General features: G+C 45.1%; 1 protein-coding gene across 5 annotated transcripts in view; it reads left to right on the top strand.

The window, feature by feature from the left end:
* Nucleotides 1-18,136, top strand: part of MTM1 (myotubularin 1) — a 90,830-nt gene that overhangs the window by 51,229 nt on the left and 21,465 nt on the right. For all 5 annotated transcript variants that reach the window (XM_059385078.1, XM_059385077.1, XM_059385076.1 and 2 more), the window contains 3 exons: nucleotides 11,568-11,651; nucleotides 13,664-13,813; nucleotides 17,607-17,795. In XM_059385078.1, coding sequence (XP_059241061.1) covers nucleotides 11,568-11,651; nucleotides 13,664-13,813; nucleotides 17,607-17,795 — 423 coding nt within the window. The remainder of the gene's footprint in view (nucleotides 1-11,567; nucleotides 11,652-13,663; nucleotides 13,814-17,606; nucleotides 17,796-18,136) is intronic.

Below are 18,136 nucleotides of genomic sequence, written 5' to 3'. Positions count from 1 at the left end.
TGAATAGGCAATTAAAGCAAGGGTGCTCTTCCCCGGCCCTTCCGTTTTCAGTCCAAAACTGGGGACATTTTTTTAAATTGCTTTGAGATTTTAAAAATCTCAGCCTGAAATTTAGTGGACTTTCTAGGGTGGCCACGGAATAGATAAAAGCAAACAGCTCATTTTCAGAAGGCAGCTGAAATGAGAAGCAGTACCTTGCATGTACACACACACACACACACACACACACACACCACACCTACCTGCTTTTCAGCCTAGATGCGGCTTTGCCTAGGACTCTTTTTCTTGGATAAGCAGTAAGTGGCCGACTGAGGGTCTCCCCGTGCTTCCTGCCCCCTCCAGGCCCTGCTCCTTGGTCTCATTCAGTCTCTCTTTGGTCTCTCTTGGTCTCTTTCAGTCTCTTTCAGTCCCTCCCTTCTCCTGGCACTGTGCTGCCCACAGGACGGGCCCCACGGGGCCCTCCGTGGTCAGAAGCCCAGCGTGCTCTGCCTGCCCGCACGGCTCGGCAGCCGTTCCCTACAGAGCTCTTCTGCTTCTCACCCTCCCACGCCAGGGGAGCTGTTCTTTTGAATGGGACTCAAGACCCTGCAAGTACGCAAGCCACCTCTCCTTTCAAAGGTTTTTTGAACTACTGAGGAGCCACAAGAGGATGTTTGTAAAACACATGAAGTGGGAGGTGGTCTGATACCCGGAGTGCCCTCCGGCTCCCGGGGTGTCATCTTGTGGCCTTGACTTTATCCGCTGTGGCGCTCTTCGGCTGGGCCTGCTCTGCCGAGTTCTTACCTGCTGGCTCGCAGTGCCTCATTTCCCGAAATGTCTTGTGCTTCTTGCTTCTGAACTCCTATTCCTCGGACCTTTGCGGGAATACTCAGAGGCCAGGACCGGAGGTGGTTTGACGTTTCCTTCCGCTGGGCATCTTAGGGCACTGCCGGCGTGGGGCAGTTACAAACTAGATTCCCTGTTTGATGTGCTCTTGACCATCCAAGTTTTCTGCAGAGCGGCTTTGTGGCTACAGATTGCCAGTGGGGGACAGCAGTGGAGACTTTTTTTTTTTCTCCCTCGATCAACACCCCTGATCTGGACAGGTGATTTCCTCGGAGGCCCAGGTGCTTACTTCCTGCTTGTCCTTCACGCGAGCTTGTGCACGCTTGGGAGGAGGCCAGCCTCTGCTGAAGGCGGTTTGCAGGCTGATGCCCGTCTTGGCATCTTGGGTGGCCCTGGGCCTTCGTGTCCTCCAGCTCCTGTACTCCAAGAGGCTGTGAAGAATCTATTCTGTGAGCGCTCTGAGGTAAAGGCCAGCACTTTTCCCCCCTGTTTGTGGTTAGTATTTAGCTTCTGAGTATTTGTTCCTCGCTGGCTAGCTCAGTAGAGCATTTTTAAAAAGGTTCCTGTTTTATCCAGCATTTAAAGATGCTTCCAGCAGAAGGCTCAGGGCATCTATACCAGATGCCTCTCCCGGTCGTTTCTGAGACGGGAAGCGCCCGGCCCTCTACCTCTCTAGCTTCCTTGCAGGTTCCACTGCTTCCTTCTGCTGTCCAAGTGTGGGTCCTCGAGAAGTCAGTTCTACCCCCTCCTTCTTGCTCTGTACCATCTCCTCGTCAGTCGCTCTCCCTCTCCTGTCTTCCGGCATTGCCCGTCTGACCTGCCAGATCCAAAGCTTCTGTTTCCCTTTAACAATCTAGAACTTCAGCTGATACCAGAATGTTCCTTTAATATGATCTCTCCTCTTTCCCTTAAACCTGCTCTCTGTGCTCCCATTTTCTCATGGTATCTTCTCTTCCTCCAAAATCAAGGCCACCACTGGAAGATTTCCCTTTTCCTGAATGTTTACTGAACCCAGGGTTTTTGTCTCTTTTTTTTCTCAAGTGGTAGAATAGTACTTGGGCTGGTTTTCCTGCTTCCTGTCTGTCTCCTACCCAGTCCCCCCTTGCATGTCCTCTCCCTGGGACTCGGCTCTCATTCCCCCACCTCCCAAGACATTGGCAGTTCCTCCCTCTCTGTTCGTGTAAATGCGTTTACTTTTGTGGCCTCACCTCTCAATTGTCCCCACTTTTTCCGACCCCCTCCTGCACTCTGGCCTCGTATTCGCTGAGTTTAGCTACCACTTACGCCTTTTTGTCATCATTGTTATTATCATGTCCAAGGTCATCTTACCCTTCCAGGCCCATCTCTCTAGAAGTAAGCTAGGCATTCTCTCTGGAGCCCCAAATGCTTTATCTGTGCTCTCCACTTTTCGTGACCAGTAGTTGTGCCCTGGTCACTGTCCTTTGGAGAATTTCTGACCTGTGAAAGACAGTGCCTGTGTCTTACTCATCTTTTTCTCTACTTAATACCTTGTACTGAGGTGGGTCCTCAGTAAATGTTTGTTGATAATATACTAAGGTCAGTAGAGTGATTGAATTAAGAACCAGCAGCAACCAAGTCATCAGTAAGAATATTCTGTTTAGAAAGGGCATTTATTCAACAAGTGCTACTTTATAATTTTAAAAATAGCTAATACGTGTCCATAATTGAAAACTTGGGACCTCTAGAAGGTAGTGTTACGGACTCAATGTTTCTGTCCTCCCAGAATCCCGTGCCGAAGCCCAAGCCCCCCAGTGTGATGGTATTTGGAGGTGGGGCTTTGGAGAGGTGATTAGGCTTAGATGAGGTTATGGGGAGAGAGCCCCAGGATGGGATCACTGACCTGACAGGTAAAGGAAGGGGCGAGAGCTTGTGCTCTCCAGCACGTCACGTACAGCACGAAGGCCACCCTCTGTAAACCAGGAAGTGGGTCTCACCAGCACCCAGCCATGATGACTCCTGGACCTTAGACTTTTGCAGCCTCCAGAACTGTGAGAAGTAAATGTTCATTGTTTTAAGCCAGCCCGTCTGTGGTAACTTGTCATCCTGGCTCCACTAAGGCAGGTGTTTTGTGAGAGTAGCCCGCTCCCAGCATCCTTCACCCGTCCCGTTCCCTCCTCACAGATGACCCGTGTTGCCCATCTGTTACTGTCCACCCAGTGGTACTTTAAGCCTGGTCATGTAACTTGTTAGTCGTATTGTCCCCCTCTGACCCTGGCGGGAGTAAGCTGTGTGTTCTTCCATACCTTGCTTTTACATTTACCAAAAGCTACTGCCGGATGAGTGGGCCGCTTCGCCCTCTTTATGACCTTTATGGATGGATACCGAGGTCATCTCCGGGCGTCTGCCGCTACGTAAACTGTGGTGGGTAACCTTGCACATACATCATTTTGTACGTGCTCGTGTATGTCGTAGGATAAGTCCTTCGAAGCAGAGTGGCTGCTGTTACCACTGTCAGGAAAAGAAGATGTACTGGCTTCGCCCCCCACATGCAGTGCGTCAAGAGCGCCTGTTCCCCTCCAACTCCGTTCGTTTCCTGTGGCTGCGAGGACACGTGATCACAAACTTGGAGGCTTAGAAAAACACGAGTCTGTCATGTTACAGTTCTGGAGGTCAGAAGTCCAAAATGGGTCTCACTGGGCTAAAGTCAAGGGGTGTGGTGCTGTGTGTCTTCTGGGGATCTAGGGGAGAGTCCATTCCTTGTGTTTTCCAGCTTCTTGAGGCACCCACATTCCTTCGCTCACAGCCTCTTCCTCCGTCAGAGCCGAAGCAGTGGTGGAGTCCTTCGAATTGCTAACTTTATTCCGTCGTCCCTCTCCTTCTCTGATTCCCACTCTTTGGCCTCCCTCCACATCTCAGGACCCTTACGATGACATTGGCACTCTTGCGATGTCCGGGGTATTCTTCCTTTCTTAAATGAGTCAGGAGATTAGAAATCTTAATTCCATTGGCAGCGTAATTCCTCTTTGCCACGCACGGTGACGTAACATGGGTCACGGGGAGTAGGACTACCATCTCTGGGGGACCGTTCTGCCCACTGCACCAATCCAGGTTACTTCCAGATTTTTTTATCTTCACTAATCTAATAGGTGAAAATGTGGATTCATAGTTTTATTTTGTATTTATCCTATTTGACTAGAATTAAATATTCTTTTTTTTTTTCTAGCGAGATCACAAGTAGGCAGAGAGGCAGGCAGAGAGAGGGGGGAAGCAGGCTCCCCGCTGAGCAAAGAGCCCGATGCGCGGCTCCATCCCAGGACCCTGAGATCACGACCTGAGCTGAAGGCAGAGGTTTAACCCACTGAGCCACCCAGGTGCCCCAGAATTAAATATTTTTTGGTTTGAGCTATTCGTATTTCTATTGATTGTCTGTAGCTTCTGCCTATATTTCCTTTGGGATTTTGGTCTTTTGCTTGTTAATTGTAGGAGTTCTTTATGTAATGGCCATACTCATATTACGAGTTGCAAATATTTTCCCCATATGTCTTCTGACTATGGTGGCTTTTGCTATAGGAATTTTAAAAAAGCTTTGTATGTATCATTTTTTTTTTCCGATGGGGGTCCCTAAGACCACCCCAAGTTCAATGATTCATTCAGACAATTCAGAAGATTTAACATACAGTCATGCTCACGAGTGTGATTTATTATAGCAAAAAGGTATAGAGGAAAAGCAGCAAAGGGAAAAGGCACATGGGTAAAGTCTGGGGGGAAACCAGGCACAAACTTCCAGAGTTTTCTCCCAGTAGAGTCACACGGGAGACACTTATTCCTACAGCAACAACTTGAGACGACACATGGGAAGTGTCACCAACCAGGAAAGTGCAGCGCCATCTGCCTAGCAGGTACCCGAATCACCGCATCTCAGGAGGAAAGCAGAGATTAAGCATAAAACATGCTTATACAGGGAGCCGGGGTGGCTCAGTTGGTTAGGCGACTGCCTTCAGCTCAGGTCATGATCCTGGAGTCCCGGGATCAAGTCCCGCATCAGGCTCCCAGTTCCAAGGGGAGTCCACTTCTCCCTCTGACCTTCTCCCCTCTCATGCTCTCAGTCTCTCTCTCTCTCTCAAATAAATAAATAAAATAAAATAAAACACTTTTATACAGTTGAGGCACCATAAACCCTTCTTATCAGTTAAGGAGCTATGGGAACTCTCCCGAGAACCCAGCTTCCCAGGGGCCAGCCGAGGGCCAACCTCGCGAGCGGACCTGTCTCAGGAGAGCAGCCGGGCCTGCTAGGTTGAACTCTTGTCTGCGGAGTTTCCTTTCATAGCTTCTGGGTTTTACATCACTGGTAGGGATGTCTTCCCTGCTCAGAGTTGTAGAATAATTCTCCCTAGGATATTCCTTTAAAACTTCAGTTTCTTTTTTAAAATGTAAATATTTCACTGATTTGGAATTTATTCAGGGCTCCCGTGTACGATACCACCTTTATCACACACACTTCTTTGTGTTTGATTTTGGAACATTTCTTTTCTTGCATCAGTCACCCTTCAGGTACCAGTAACGTTCTTTTAACCACTGAGGCTTTAGAAAATGGAAGGTCTGCTAGGTCAGGCCCCTCCTCCGCCATCCTCCTCCTCATCCTCCGTTCCATCCTTTCCTCTCTGTGTTTGCTCTGCAGGCGCTTACACAATGCCTGCCGGCCTATGGCTAGGTGCGGGGAGCTGGGCTCATGCCCGCTTGTCGGGAGGACAGACAGACACACGGACTGCAGACGCCTGTGCGCGGGATATCAGGGGAGGGGGAAGTAAGGGGCTTGGTGTCAAGGACAGCTTCCTGGAGGAGGTGAATCCTGGAAGACGAGCAGAATGACTGCTGTTAGCACTGTCGGGTAGAGGACTAGGAGAATTATTGAAGCCAACGGAGATGTAAATGGTCATTTATGTGTTAGCCGCTTTTGACCTAGGAGGCTTTTGTCACACTTTTGGATGAAATTACTTTTGATGCAGTTGCATGAAAGATGTTACTTTGAACTGAAAAATTTCCAAGTTTCACTACCTCCTATAGTTCTATCTCAAAATTTTGGGCTCCCCACCCCCCCCCCGCGCCAACTTTAATGAAAGCATTCTTTTTCCTTATACAAAGAGGTCTTGTTTCTTAAGTGTAAGCCGAAAGATGAAAATGAGGTGATTTTACATTGCGACACCCTGAAATGGTAGATGGAATCTTTTAAAAAGGCAGGTGTCTTCAATTTCAGAAACGAAATTTTAAAAATGGCCACTTAAGTTCCTGTTCAGACACTGCAGAATTCCATCAGGAAAGGAGTGAGTGAACAGCCCCCTAGATGTTTAGTGCTGGGTGTTCAGAGAGTTTGCTTGTTTCCTAAAAAGGGTCTGCTTTTCCTCAAACTTGTGTCCATGCCTGGTGGCAGCATCATTTGAAAGCACCGTTAAATCTGCATAGCTTATCAGTTCATTCCCTTGGGTACTATGAAAATAGTTTTCTTCTGTAACTGCCTCCCTTTTGAATGGTATTTAATTTTTACACATCTGACTCTCCAACCTCCAGTTCTAAGACACAACCTGCCAAGTCTTTGGGGGAAGAGGCTGTCTGAGAGGGGCATCATGAGATCTAGAAACTCTAATTCACGGACAGACAGCTCTCCCACCTTGAAGAAGAAAACTAAGCAAGTTGCTCAGTATTTATAGAGCCTATTAAATAGCAGTAAATCCAATCTAGGTGTTTTAAGTGAGTTTGTGCATCTTCACATAGGGGCTGTTTTAAATAATGGCTAATTAAATGAAATCTAAAACCTGTTGTCCTTCAGGTTTTATCCCCCACCCCACAAGACAACAACAGTGATAAATGTATGAAAATTTAAATGACAAGTTACATTCTCTTTGTCAGAGCTGTTTTTATCCCTAGTGTGAAATCAGAGATTTTCATCTCAACTTTGTCCTTTAACATTTTTCAAATGTTACATTGTGCTATTTTTAATCCTGGAAAAAATGCACATGATTGCTTTTTTTTTTTTCCTTAAGTCTCCATGCATGGTATCTCTTAACTAGTAGGAATCTGAATTGGTGAATTGCCCAAATACTAGTCTAGAGCCAAGTGAAGGCAGGCCTGCTCACTTGAAGCCAGGGTAGGCACGCAAGTGTCCTTTCATGGTTTGGATACAGTGCTCTAGCTGTGCAAGGTGTTCCTGATGGCTCAGGCTGAGTGAAGGGGGCATGGGACTTCCCTGTACATTTTTGTAACTTCTTGTGAATCTCTAAGTATTTCAAAATTACTTTCTTAAAAAAAAAAAAAATAGTGGAGCAGCCCCCCAGCTAGCCTGTGCACATAGAAGCCTTGGGCTGTAATCCTGAGTGTGGTCCTGTATCCTGTATGGCACGTGGCTCTTCAGGATCAGGGCACTGAACAGGGGCGACCACCCCCACCTCCCCCCACCCCTGGAAATTCTGGCTCCATGGGGAGGGAGGGCAAGGTGGGGCCCAGGCACCCCTGGGCACCCGCCCCTGTTGCCCCAGCCTGACTCTGAGGTAGGGTGTGGCCAGCCCCGTGGAGGGCCTCCCGAAGCCCCCATGGGGCAGAACTGTTCTGGGCCCAGAGGCGGAGCTGTCCCCCCCCCCCACCACCCCTGCCCACGCACACACAGTTGCACTCCTGCTGCAGGGTCCCCAGGCCCTGAAGTTATGTCACTGCCAGGATGGATTCACTGTAACCCGGCTTACGCGCCCAGCTCCCTGCTCCATCCTCAGAAAGGAAAGTTTTCTTCATGGCACTTCTGGTTCCCTAAGAGAGGCTCTCAGGCGATCCAGGGATAGAGTTAGGAATCCCTGGAAATGGCAGCCCTCTGCTAAAGTCCGAAAAGACTCAAAGCCTTAAGAAGAGAAAATCAATGACAGCTAAAAATCTCAAGGCATGTAACTCATTAACCTTAGGTTTTAACAGTGTTCGGACAGGAGCTTAAGACTTGTCACAAGTCACCACTTGTGGGGAATTTTGTACTCTGTAATAATGAGGTACAGGTGAAGGGTTTTGTTGCTTTGCTTTAATACTTAGTAAGTAGTTTTGGTAATAATCCACATTTATGTTATCCTGTTGAGAGCTTGTTTTAAAACTCTTGCTTCATTCTCTTACCTGAATCTTTAAGAGGAAAAGAAAATAGGTAAAAATGAAAATAACCTGGGAAATCAGTCTGGGTACATCCAACTTTAGAAAACATCCGCATTGGTTCTTTTGGAAAGCTTGCCTCAGGGGAGCCAGATACCAACAACTTCATGTTTGAATTGTGTTTTTCTTTAAAAACTAACAAGTAATAGTTTTTTTAAAATATTTTTTTCCTTGGGGCACCTGGGTGGTGCAATCAGTTAAGTATCCAACTCTTGGTTTCAGCTTAGGTCATGAATTCAGGGTTGTGAGATTGAGCCCTGTGTTGGGCTCTGTGCTAAGTGCAGAGTCTGGCTAAGACTCTCTCTTCCTCTTCCCCTGCCCTGCTTGTTCTCTCCCTCTCCCTTTCTCTCAAATAGACAAAATATTAAAATGTATATATATATATTTTCTTGTAATTGTAAGCTAATTTATTTGGATGGTTAAAATATTGGTTTAGACACCTGGTCTTTTCGACCTTAAGCTCCAATTCAGTATTTGATATGCTCCTGTGTTATTTCATGACCAGGACTATCTGGCTGTTGGTTGATTCATAAATTTTCCTGAAATATCTGAGCTCCAGGTCCGGCTCTTAGCTCTTAACCTGGGAGTTGTTTCCATCACAGAGTTCTCAGAGGCATGTTTCAGAGGTAAAGGATGCCAGTTCATTGACTCATCCTGTATATCTGGATGTCATTTAGAATGTGCAGTGTTATTCCAGAATGATTTCTTGAGAAAGGCCGCCTGAGATGGTGCTACCACAAGGACACTGGACCCACTCTCCTATTAATGACAATTTTTTATATTACTTGTATTCAGAGTTGCCTAAAAGCAAACCTATTAAAGAAATTATAGGGGCGCCTGGGTGGCTCAGTGGGTTAAGCCTCTGCCTTCAGCTCAGGTCATGATCTCAGGGTCCTAGAATCGAGCTCCGCATTGGGCTGTCTGCTCGGCAGGGAGCCTGCTTCCCCGTCTCTCTCTGCCTGCCTCTCTCCCTGCTTGTGATCTCTGTCTGTCAAATAAATAAACAAAATCGTAAAAAAAAAGAAATTATAGAGATAATTTTGGTTTGGGCTACATAACTTTCATCTTCTGATAATGATTTTATGAACTTATATACCTCAGTAATTTTAATATAAGATACAAGAGAATATGTGAAGCAAGAAAGGAGTTGCTTTATTATTTGTAACTGAGAAACAGTTACATTGAAAATGCTGCTGGCAAGCCAAAGGGTCCTGATGGCATTAACACATATGACGATTTTTCTGGAGAGAAAGCTTTATCTGGCCTTCAAGTTAGTCATTTTATTCTGTTTTTAAAAGGCTGCCATATTCACTTGAGCTGCATGGGAAAGCGGCAAATAACTAAAAACCATCAAACAAAATAAACCAAAAAAAAAAAAAAACAACAACGTGGAAGTCAGGAACTCATTTCAAGAAAGCAGCATATGGGTCTTGTAAAGGGGGTAGGAGCCCTGTGTCTCAGACCACCGCCGTCTACACGTATGTGAGCAGCGCAGTGGCGGGCGGAGCTGATCATACGCTCTCCAGTGCCAGAGGTCGCCAGCAGAGCACGTTGATGCGTGCTACAGATTGTTTCCATCAAAAGTCCCTCCGCCTTTGCGTTAAACTTCAAGTAACAGGAATCATTCATATCCCGCAGTGGTAGGAATAATTAAGGACTGCCGGGGGTTCCGTGTCCGTGTGAAGCCTCGGCGGATTGCTTAGCTAGCTCAGTATCATGTGGTTGGTGTCCTGCCCGCCGTAGACTACACAGCGCTTGGGCCTACCACTGCCTGCCCTGAGACCTGCTGGGGGGGCCCCCGTGCTTCAGAGAGTTCAAGAAGGCAGTCCGGAGAGCAGTCTCCTAGTCAGTTTTTACCTTAAACCTCTGGCTTTTTGAATACATAAAGCTGTTGCTGCCGAGCAAGGCTTTTCCAGAAATGCCGTGTAGTGTAGGGGAGGGGAGGCTGGCGTGCACAGTTGCAGGACGACAGCAGAGGAGAGTGGGTGGCGGGGAAGATAACCGAGAGGAAAAAGTGCCCAAACCCGGTGCTTCGCGAGAACGTGGTTGTACAGGGGCTGTATAGACTGGGCATTTTCTCTGGGCCAACGAGTATGTATGCTGCCTACTGTGGACCAGATACCATTCCGGTTACGGAGGATACAGGATGTGACCCAAGCAGGTGTCTCTCTTTATGGAGCCCATGGTCTAGGGCAGGGAACAGTGGGAGTCCAACAGTAAACAAACAAGGAAACGTGCAGTGTGTCAGATGGTCGTAGGTAATAGGGGAATAAGATGGGAAGGAGAAGAGGGGTGCTGTTCTGGGAGGGGTAGCATGGAGTCTCTCTGTAGGGTGTCAGAATAAGTCTCACTGACTAAGGTTACATTTGGGCAGAGATGTGAAAGAAATAAAAGGGAAAGCCATGGGGGAAAAGGATTCCAGGCAGCGGGACGGCAGGTGGAAAGGCCCTGACGTTGGCATGTGCTGGGTGCTTTGGGGGAACAGCGAAACTGGAGGTCGGCGGGGCTGGAGCGGAGGGGGCGATGGGAGAGCAGAGGCCTGGTAGGGACTGTGGCCAGATGGCGAACAGCTGTGTGTAGGCCACTGGGCGGACTTCTGCCTTGACTCCAAGTGAGATGGAAAGCACAGGAAGATTGGGGCAGAGGAATGACTCGGGCTGACTTAGGTTGTGACACTGTTACGCTGACTTTAGAGGTTAAGAGGCAAAGTAGGGGACCAGTTAGGAGGTTATAGTGATGCAAGCAGAGATGGTTGAGGCTTAGAGCAGGGCGGTGGCAGTGAGCTGATGAGGATGGCACCGAGGTATTGGGCTCAACTAGAAGGATGGGGTTGCCATCGACCGAAGTGGGGAGGCTGTGAGAGGAGCAGGATGGGTTTGGCTTTGGACGTGTTAACTTCTGAGTCTTCCAGATGCCTCTGGAGGCAGGCTGGAGTTGTGGAGCGGTCCCTTGGACAGCCAGGTGTGCAGATCCAAGTCGGGGCTGGAGAGCCAGAAATACTTAGGAGTCACTGGAATACAGATGGCATTTGAAGCTGTAAAATTCGTCAATATCGCCTCCAGAGTGAGCACAGGGACACAGAGAGGGCCACGTCCTATCATTGCGTGGAGGTCAGGGCATCGATTCAGAACTCACTGAGAACAGTTAATTAAGAATTTTCCTAATGTCCTTTCCCTTTTAAAATAGATATAAACATGGTATTGTTCCCTTGTGAGACAGTCATCTGTTTAGTGATTATTCCTGAATTTCTTTTTTTTTTTTTTTTTAAGTGGCTTTTACCTGATCAATTGCTAATGCTGTTCAAAATAGATAGGTATGTTTTGGTCTAGAAATCTGATGTTTGTGGAACATCATTTTTTAAAAAGAACAAATGAAAAGAGATGTTTGTAGCCATAGAAAATTGAGGTCTCAGAAGTAATGCTTACTCAAGCTAGAAGGTAGCATTAAATCTGGTCTTCATTTCCCACTCTTACTCCTTTTTTTGAAAGTCTCGCTTTGGGTTGTGATTTCATGGTAGGCAAACCCAGAGGACATGGAATTAGGAGACTATCAATTCCGTCACGTGGAACTTGAAATTCTTTTCTTTTTCCTTTTGCCTTTTCTAGCCCATATTTGCATTTCTAAATGAAGAAAAGTTTAACGTGGATGGGTGGATGGTTTATAACCCAGTCGAAGAATACAGAAGGCAGGTAAGTCATGTAGCAAATCGCAGACATATGAAATGAATCAAATATTTGGAATTTAGAGGAGTCAAACTTCTATACCTTACTCTTTAGGAATTCGTGTCACTATATATTTACGTACCTGGGAGCTTGACTATCACTGACAGCTAGATTCAAATTATATTTATTCTGATTTGCAGATTGAAATGAATTAGAATGGTTTCCCTGTAATGATGTCTTTTCCAAGAAAGCTTTGATGGATGGATATTCAAATTGCTTTTGCTGCTCTCTTCTGTAAACCTCACCCACGTGCATGGTTGTTGTGCTGTAAGAAACACGGTGGTACAGTGCTGCTATTCAGGGACAAAAGTCTCTTGTGGCACTTTTGTGAAGAAGAGCCTGTGTGTTTTATGTCCAAAAGCCACAATTTGACCTCTGATTTAACCAAATCTGTAGGCTAGCTTGGAGTTATGTGATGGAGTTTTTCATAGTTCTCATCCTACACAGCTCTTAAAATAATTGGGAACTTTTGTCGGGTGAGCTTTGAGAATCAGATCAAGCCTGATTGCCTTATGTGAAAAGGAAGTGAAGGTAAAGTAAAATCTTAGAACCCTAGACTTGAGAAGAACCTTCTGGCCACCACCTCCACTACCAAGGACCTGTGTTGATTTTCTCTTCTCTCTCTCTCTCTCTCTCTTTTTTTTTTTTTTTTTTTTAGTCTTGACCAGTGGTGTGCATATTTGTAAGCAGATTCGATGCTCAGGAATGTGGGTGCAGGAGTTTAAATCCCATGTATGAGGTAGTATGTCCTATGCTTCCGGAAGTCAGCTTTAGAGCGTTGAGTTTCCGAAGGCTATCTATACCTCTCGTTTTTTAATGACCTCTGTTCTGGGTCAGTTATTGAGGCAGAAGAAAGACCATTAAAACATTTTGCATGTTTTGGAGACCTCTGTAGCATCATGTATTTAAATATCTGTATCTTAGTTTTGGAGTGTTACTGACATATTAAGACTTATTTTTTTAGATCAGTGTTCCTAGCTTGATACAAGACAGTTCCTGTTTAAGATTGCATGCATGTATGAACTGTTGAAAGGTATCTTGTTTTAGACTGCCATTATATTTCATCTTTTCTTCCTATAACTTTCTCATGGGACTTATAACTCTCTAATTGGACTCAGCATCAGACTCACCTGTTTGGTCCGTGGTCTATAGGACCAGACCTAAGGAAAAGGTACAATGTCTGTCCCTAAAGCAAGCACCCACATAGCTCACCTTTGTTTGTGTATTTGTGTATTTGTGAGTATGGGGAGAGAATATTCCACCACCTCTGGATCTTGTCCATACTAGATACGGTTTTGTGGGTGAATGACAGGACGGGAGGTGTACGCCTTGTCTCCCTGTCGCCTTAGCAGTGTGCTTAGAATGCAGATGACTGTATTTCTCACACAGCCCTATAGGGCAATCACCAATCCCAAACCACTTGATTGAAAAAACTTTTAGGAGGTGGCGAAATGAGCCTCCCCAGAGGGGTTTTCCTCTATTTCCCCTCTGTGACTTTCTTCATAAACTTAGCTTCTTTCTACTTTGGAGCAGACTGAAGCATTCACTCTGTTTTGAGCAGGGAGAGGGAGTTGCCCTATCTCTTTTCTATCCTCAGTTAGACACAGGTTGAAATTACATGATGCACTTTTCTTTGGGGTGGGGGTGGGGTATACAGGTGGGGGATGAACTTGGGTTTATCTTTATTGTACAAGTAGTAAAAGATAGCTTGACATGAAATAAAGGAAGATCTCAAATTCAAGAGAATCTGTATTCATCAATGATATTCTAGAATTATGGGAACCACCAGTGTTTTGTCTTGTGTTCTTATGTTGTCTGGATTATGGATTTGGCTCCCTTTAGTATAAATCGGTAGACGGTCACTACCCTGTGGTCAAAGAAGCATGTGCAGATTCTGCTAGAAAGAAGAAAGGAGACCCAAGGCCAAATCCAGGTACAAAGTCATGGAGTACTGACTTAGACTTCCTTTTTTCCTACAGGGCTTGCCCAATCACCACTGGAGAATAAGTTTTATCAATAAGTGCTATGAACTCTGTGACACTTACCCTGCTCTCTTGGTGGTTCCATATCGTGCCTCAGATGACGATCTCAGGAGAGTTGCAACTTTTAGATCCAGAAATCGGATTCCAGTGAGTACTACAGTTAATGTTTTCCTCAGAGATTGCCTTTTAGCCCATAAAAATAGTCAGGTCAGAGAAACACTCTTGGAATTGCAGGCCACAGTGTGCCTTCTGAGTGCAAAGTGCTACGCCTGCTGGGAAAAGAACTAAGACAGCACCCATCTTCCAGAGCTCACAATCAAGGTCAGAGAATGAGTGCAAACTAATTCTTATTTGAGAGAGGGTCTAAGTAATGCATAAGTCAACCAAGTGCTAGCTGGAAGGAAAGAGGGAAAGAGGAGGGTTTCTGGTTTTCACCTTTGTAATACTGTACGTGACGTGTGATGGGCTTTCCATGAGCGTCGGCTCAATCATACTGGAAATGACATAGAGCACATGGCAGCTTTAGTAGGTCTAGCTTGTCCTCATCACATTTGCAAGCTCTCTGAATGCAGTTAGCAAACTGGAGCCAAGTGCAGATTATTCCAGACAGTATACTTACGGTATCATTGGACCTAGTTCACAAAGTTCTCTTTGGCTCTTAAATATTTATGTATGAGTCATACTGTCTACTTTGTGTGCATAAATTTTATTGACTAAAAATTTAGAGAATTTTTTCCCCTCTTAATTTTTAGGACATGTCATAATAAGTACATTGTTTTGTTTTGGTTTTCTAAATAACAGATTTTGGAAAAACAAGGATTGAAGAAATGAAGATTTAATGTCACCTTGCCTTTAACTCCAAGTCTAGACATTTTTTGTCCTTAAAAGGACATTCATGTGAAACTTTTGTAGAATGTCAACATAATAGGAATCACAACTTTTAAAATGCACTCGCTCCTCTGATTATGAGTGTCTGTTCATATGTTAATGATCTCTTGGTGGTTCCATACTTGAACATATGTTCTTTAGCTCGTTTTGCTAGAGTACTGTGCCAACGAGGCTAGAGTTACAAGTTTACTTACTCCTCTTCTGCTCTGTTGTGACATACTTTTCTGTGCCCACTGTCTCATCCACAGGAGAACTAAGCTAGGGTAGTATGGATGGATTTTGTTTTACCTTCATTCAGTTGAACATGTACCATGTCAAGTGTGTGTGTGTGCGCATGCGTGTGTGTGTTTGTGTGTGTGTGTGTGTGTGTGTGTGTGTGTGAGAGAGAGAGAGAGAGAGCAAGAGAGAGAATTTCATGGGATTTAGGGCAGGAGAAGAGATGAAACAACTGGGCCCAGTCTGCTGTGCTCAGCTACCATCTGGACCTACTAGTCTCTGCTACCCTGAGTGAGCGAGAGTCTACTGTGGAGCCAGTAGAATGCTTAGCTTTTTACTTATTTAGCCATTTTATTGATCCTTATTACTTCATAACAGCCACCAATCTACCTGTATTTTTCCTAATAAAATGAAGGCTAAGCTCTCCATCGTGTCTGTATCTTTATAGATTACCATGCTTAAGAATATTTAATAATAGATGATATCCTCTTTCTGATACACCTTCTGACCACCTGACTTTCGACTGTACACCAGAAAATGTATTTGCTTTTAATGTGAAATCATTAATATTTGATATTCAGTTCTTTTTTAAAAGCCCATATAAAAACACAAAAAGAGTTGATGAGAAAGCACTCTTGTTATTGTGTGTATAAATAGGACAAGAACGATTATAAGATATTGTTGAATGACAAAATGATCTGCATGAATCAGTATTTCCATGAATGCATACATCTGCTCTCATATGCATTCCTGTGTTCTCAAAGAACTCAGTTACTCAGTTACTTTGTCTTAAAGTTACAGGAGTCCTTGACATATAAGTAACATAATTATTTTAGACATTTTACAAAATGCCGATAAGCAAAAAGGAGTCTGCCACCTAGTGAGAACCACTGTTAACATTTTGCTCTATGTCCTTCCAAACTTCCTTCCATGGAAACATATTTTTATTTGAAAAAAAAAAAAAAAGAAATTATTCTGTATGCCAGGGTGTAGGTGTGCCGTAATGTATTCTATCCATTTTCTGTTGTGAGACATCTGGGTTCCCTTTAATCTTTTATTATTATCCACAGTGCTGCGATCAACACCTTTTTGGTGGCGCAATATGTGTGCACATCCTTAATTATCTCTGGCTTCTAGATCCTAACCTCAATCAGAACAGCCTAAGACAGTACCCTATACTTTGAAAGCAGTCACGGTAGTTGGTGTTGTGAAGTGACCATTCTTTATAGCTCTGAGCCAAACAGCAAGCATCCTTTTTAAGAAGGTTGTGGAGATCCCAAAAGAAAAGAAAAGAAAAGAAAAGAAAAGAAAGAAGCAAACCAGCTTACAAAAGTATTGTCTGTTAATGGCGTGGTGACTGCAGCCTTAAATTCCCAGGCCGGGAGAAGAGGGGCGGAGGGAGGGAAGCCACTGGTGGTGGCACACGGCAGTTTCTTGCCTAGGACCTGATTTAAATTTAAAAGTTGCTGCGGTGTTTATGAAATTAAAAAAAAAAGTGGTCTTGCACCACATCAACGTCTTATACAGCTTAAACTTACACAGTGTTGTAGATCACTTATATCTCAGTAAACCTGAAAAATTAAAATACATTCATACTTGCCTAAAAGGATCTCCTGTCTCTTATCTGTCTCAAAGCAAGGGCCATAGGAGGCAAGCTGGGCCAGTGTCACCTCCACGTTGCCGGTTAGAAAATGGAGGTCCCGGGGAGCCAGTGCTTATCCCGAGGCTTCCCAGTTCTGAGCCTTTGGACTCTCAGGGGCCACAGTGGTGTTTTTACTGGTCTCTGGCATGGCACAAGGACTCCTTCACGCTGTGGTAATGATCTTTTCTCAGTAGCCTGTTTTCACTGTCATGCCTTCGTGGAGGGGGTGACTTCGGAGATGACAGTGTGTTTGGCCTTGTAGTAACTGAGTTCTTTGGTTCTTGTGTCTGCTTTTCACGGTTTTCTGTATCTGACTTCACAGGCCACCTGGCCTGTCCCTCGAACGTACGTTACATGTTTTCTTCCGTCATCCCCCCAGCAGGGCCATGGAGTCACGTTCACCCCCACATCTGATGAAGCAGGAGAGGGGAGCGGCAGAGGCTGTGAGCTCTGTGCCCAGGTTACAGCGATGGCAGAGGTGTGCCTCGCCCTGAGTCCACACTGTGGCTCCCTTTTTGTTTTTTTAACAGCTTTGAGATCTAATTCACTTACCAAACAATTCACCCACTTAAAGTGGACAGTTCTATAGCTCTTATTGTATTACTTGTTAGCTCCCTCTACAGGTGTTGTTTCTCCTGCACCGCGAGCTTCGAAACCAGGTAGCCCCTGTGCGAGGCTTGTGTGCAAAGTACGGCTCCCTAAGCTTCATTGTGGGAACTCTGGCAGCCCTGTGGTCATCCTGAAAGCTTTTTTTTTTCTTTTCCTAGAATTGAGACTGTTGGGTAGATGACCTGTAGAAGTGAGTTGGTATTATATAAAGATATTGTACCAGGGTGATTTCCTTGTTTCTGTCAGAGAAATCCAGGGCAGGCTACAGAACTGAAGTAGTATCAGAAGCTTTTTATTCCCTTGAAGTGATAGAACTCTTTTTTAGGTAAGCATTTTATCTCTGTGAGATGTGCTAATTAAGAAAAGACTGGTTAATGAAATTGGTTATTCTAGTTGTCTCTGAACAGTCCTCATTAAACGTGTGTTGCTAGGCACACAGCGTGCAATCACAGGTAAACAAGTTTCTGTTTTGGCCAAATCGGACTCACAGCATCATGATGGTTAGTGCTTTATTTTTTTTATATTTCTAATAGTTTTGAGATTGGCCGTTTTCTTGATAGCTTAAAATTTCTGAACCCACCATAGGTGCTGTCATGGATTCATCCAGAAAACAAGACCGTCATCGTGCGTTGCAGTCAGCCCCTCGTTGGTATGAGTGGTAAACGGAATAAAGACGATGAGAAGTATCTCGATGTTATCAGGGAGACTAACAGACAAATTTCTAAACTCACAATCTATGATGCAAGACCCAACGTAAATGCAGTGGCCAACAAGGTGAGTATATTCAGTGACACGCTAGGTGCGTCACTTTTCTGGCATTTTCAATTATTCATAGCACAAGACAAGAACCTGAAAGCTAAACAAGTCATCACGCAGCTTGGAGAGATGCAGCAGCTTCCTAAATGGAAGGGTGTGTGAGCGGCTCTGCTCACTGTTACTTGCACGTGGATCGTGCATCTTACCCACTCGCGCCTGCCGAGTTCCCTCCGCTCCCTGGGGTCCCTTGGCCCAGCTCTGCGTTAATTGCAGTTGATTTTTGTTTCAGTAGTGGAAATGATTTTGAAATTGTAGGTAAAGCAATCAAAGTAAATTGGGAAGTAGAATTAAAACATTTA

This window comes from Mustela nigripes, chromosome X, assembly GCF_022355385.1.
Source record: "Mustela nigripes isolate SB6536 chromosome X, MUSNIG.SB6536, whole genome shotgun sequence".
Taxonomy (NCBI): domain Eukaryota; kingdom Metazoa; phylum Chordata; class Mammalia; order Carnivora; family Mustelidae; genus Mustela; species Mustela nigripes.
The sequence above is the reverse complement of the archived record's forward strand: the minus strand, read 5'-3'. Positions and strand labels throughout refer to the sequence as shown.